This window comes from Gekko japonicus, unplaced genomic scaffold (assembly GCF_001447785.1).
Source record: "Gekko japonicus isolate JY-2015 unplaced genomic scaffold, Gekko_japonicus_V1.1 scaffold3094, whole genome shotgun sequence".
Lineage (NCBI taxonomy): Eukaryota > Metazoa > Chordata > Lepidosauria > Squamata > Gekkonidae > Gekko > Gekko japonicus.
The window spans coordinates 150,585-154,161 of record NW_015176543.1 but is presented as its reverse complement, the minus strand read 5'-3'; the positions used below and the strand labels follow the sequence as shown (position 1 = coordinate 154,161).

Genomic DNA, 3,577 nt, shown 5'->3' with positions numbered 1-3,577 from the left:
AGCTTGCTTGAAGTGATTGGCTTGTTACTTCCTGGGCTAGCAATACTATTGGATGGGTTTGGATCCTAGCCCAGGACGAAGCTTAACATTACAGTTCAGTTAGATGTTTCACAACATGTCATGCATTCAAGACAGCTTTGAATACCCGACATTGATCACCGACACTGACTGCCAGTTAGGCTTAACCAGGCTCACCTGAGACCTTCCGCAGAACAGTGCTAAGTAAACAACTATTAGCCTGCAGGTGGCCAACACTTGAGGCTCAAGAACCCAGCCTTGGGCTCCTGCTGGGAACTAACTATATTTACCAACTAAAAGTAAAATGGCCCCCGGTTACTACACTTCCGTATCACCAACTCTTGGTCTACCCTTAAGGCAAAGCCCCTCCCCCATCCACACGAACACACATAAGAACATAAGTTATGCTAATGAGTTATGCTAATAAGCGCCTGCACCTCTTTTTCTGCGAAATGACCCCTGGTGGTAAGGAAGGGTTGATGGACAACCACTTCCTCTCTTATCTGCCTGAAGGGGCAGGCACATAGTCAGGCTTTGACTTAGTAAAGTTGGATGTGCTTGGACAAAGGCTCCAATCATAACCATGCTTAAAGGTAAAGGTAAAGGTTCCCCTGCTCGAAAGCCATTCGAGTCCGACTCTAGGGTTGCGGTGCTCATCTCCGTTTCCAAGCTGAAGAGCCAGCGCTGTCTGAAGACGTTTCCGTGGTCATGTGACCGGCATGACTAAACACCAAGGCGCACGGAACACTGTTCCCTTCCCACCGAAGTGGTCCCTATTTATCTACTTGCAATGTCTTGCTTTCGAACTGCTAGGTTGGCAGGAGCTGGAACTAGAGACGGGAGCTCACTCCGTCATGCGGCACCCTTGGGTCTTGAACTGCTGAACTGACCTTCCACAGCCTGCAGTTCAGCGTCTTAACCACTCAAGCCATCGCAGCTCCCATAACCATCCTTACCAGAGTGTAAATCCTGTTGAACTCAGTAGGATTTACATGCTTAGGACCATAAGAACATAAGAGACACCAATGTTGGATCAGGCCAAGGGTCCATCCAGTCCAACACTCTGTGTCACACAGTGGCCAGAAATACCAGGGGCCATCAGGAGGTCCACCAGTGGGGCCAGGACCAGTGTTCCCTCTAAGCTGAGTTAGTGTGAGCTAGCTCACAGATTTTCAACCTCCAGCTCACAGATTTTTGTCTTCACTCAGGATGACTCCAGAGACAACTAATATATACAGTAGCCCAATCGCTCGCTCACAAATTTCATGCCAGTAGCTCACAGAGTAGAATTTTTCCTCACAAGACTCCACAGCTTAGAGGGAACATTGACCAGGACACTAGGAGCCCTCCCACTGTTGACCCCCCCAAAACACCAAGAAGACAGAGCATCACTTGCCCCCAGAGTCCCTATCTATATACCTTGTGGCTAATAGCCACTGATGGACCTCTGCTCCATATGCTTATCCAATTCCCTTTTGAAGCCCTCCATGCTTGTAGCCGCCACCACTTCCTGTGGCAGCGAATTCCACGTGTGCATCAATACGAAGCTGCCTTGCACTGAATACGGCCATTGTCCCAGTGTTGTCCACTCTGACTGGCAGCAGCTCCCCGAGGTCTTAGGCGGAGGTCTTCCACATCACCTCCCGCCTGGTCCTTTTAACTGCAGGTGCTGTTGTTGATTGAACCTGGGACCTCCTCCGTACCGAGCAGACACTCTCCCACTCGGCCACAGCCCCTCCCGAGCGAGGGTTTACTTACTGATACGGAAGGCGACCCCGGCCCCCACCAGGACGACAGCGGCCACGGCTCCCAGCAGGACTCCCAGAACAAGCCCCACTTTGGACACTGAAACGAGAAAGAAAATGCATCTACTCAGAAGGACTCCACATCTGCCAGGCCTCCTGCAGAAGCCTCCCGCAGAAATCTTCCTGCAAAATGTGGCTCTGCTGGGGACCGATCAACAAAACGATGATGTGCTTTGAGGTCATTAAACCCTGTTTTTGGAGAGAGAGAAAGAAACCATTCAGTCCTTGAATGGGGAGGGAAGTTCACTCCTAGAGATGTTCCCTAGCGAAAGGCTGGAGGAAGCAGAAGTGAGAGAAAGGGCGAAACCACCGCATGAAGTCCCACCCCCAATAGCTCTGCATTGGAGACCCGTGTTCCCTCTAAGCTGAGTTAGTGTGAGCTAGCTCACAGTTCTTTAGCCTCCGGAATTTGGAGCGGACTGCTTTTGAGAATACAAGACTGGGGTTTTTTGTTTTTTGTCCTTTGGTAAAAAACGTTCTGGGATCAGATTGGTATAGAAGTGTCGGGGATCATGGGAAGAAGGGTAAGAATATCTAAAGCAATGGCACTTATTAGTCTGGATGGTATAGGGTGTCAGCAAGCTGCCATTCTGTTTTGTGTGACCTCTGTGTACATATCCTTACCCTGTTGCACCCGGCTTGTTTCTACCATCCTGCTCCTGTGCTGGAATGCATAAGATAACTACTGGTGGATGTGTGGGGGAGAAGATGCTGTAATGCTTGCCTATTGCTTATCGCATGAGAACTGCACCTGTGTTTTGTCTGATGTTCTGCCTGGTTCCCATGGAATGGGCGCGCAACCGTTGTATTAGCCCGCCAGCGGGAATGTTATTCATTGGATATGTATCTGTTTGAATTTCCTTTATTATGCTTGCCCTACCTGTGTATCCCCAGTTCTAACAAAGAACGTGTTTGAGTATCTCTTCAACGCTTTGAAATAAATTTTGCTTTTCTTGAAAACGTGGATTTATTCTCGATGCTTGGGGATCCAACATATTGTTAGAACTCCCTTTCTCCTATCGTTCCGAATCTGGCAAGATCATGAGCGGAGCTGAGGGAGACCTACCTAAAACGGAGGGGGACTCAGGATCGGTCCCACATACCTCCGCTCCTTTGGTGTTCACGACTGCAGCCTCGCTGGTGGGTGCCGTGGGGGGAACGATTCCCCGCCTGCCTGCACATCTGTCTTGGCCGCCTCCGACCCCTTCGCACTGGGGTCCGCGGAAGACTCAACAGCAGGATGACTGGACTATGTACAACACTCAGGGCACCCGAGAGGTGTACTCCCGTCGAGGGAGCGGATTACGTGAAAGTCTGTTTGACAAGGGATTGTTCCCAGAGCCGGGGGCTACCTCGGAGAAGGGGTGTTCTGAGCAAGACCTCGAAGAGTGGATGTTCGAGCCATCGGGGCCCCGAGGCCACGTAGAGGATTCGGAGGGAGCCGGCGGCTTCCAAACGGAAGGAGACTACGACCCACCCCCGGACTCCCACCCTCGAGATCCGATCCCTGAGGAAACCACCGGGGAACGACTGGAGGAACTGGAATACTCGGTGAGAGACTTGTTGAGGGCATTCCAGGATGTAATGGAAGCTCTGCCGGGAATGATGAACGTTAGAATGGCTAATTTCCTTGACGCACACGCCGCGCAGCAACAAGTTGTCCCTGCACCGGGAGTTCCCGCGCCGCAGGTGCCTGCCCAGCCACCGGCCGGACCTCCGCAGCAAATAGGACCTGCGCAACAGCCGATGCCGGG

The 3,577-nt window shown here is 51.6% G+C and overlaps 1 protein-coding gene across 1 annotated transcript in view; it reads right to left on the bottom strand.

The window, feature by feature from the left end:
- Positions 1-1,202: 1,202 nt before the first annotated feature.
- LOC107124075 (major histocompatibility complex class I-related gene protein-like) overlaps positions 1,203-3,577 on the bottom strand; it is a 21,817-nt gene continuing 19,442 nt past the window's right edge. Inside the window, 1 exon segment of the mRNA XM_015427461.1 lies at positions 1,203-1,267. Coding sequence (XP_015282947.1) covers positions 1,203-1,267 — 65 coding nt within the window.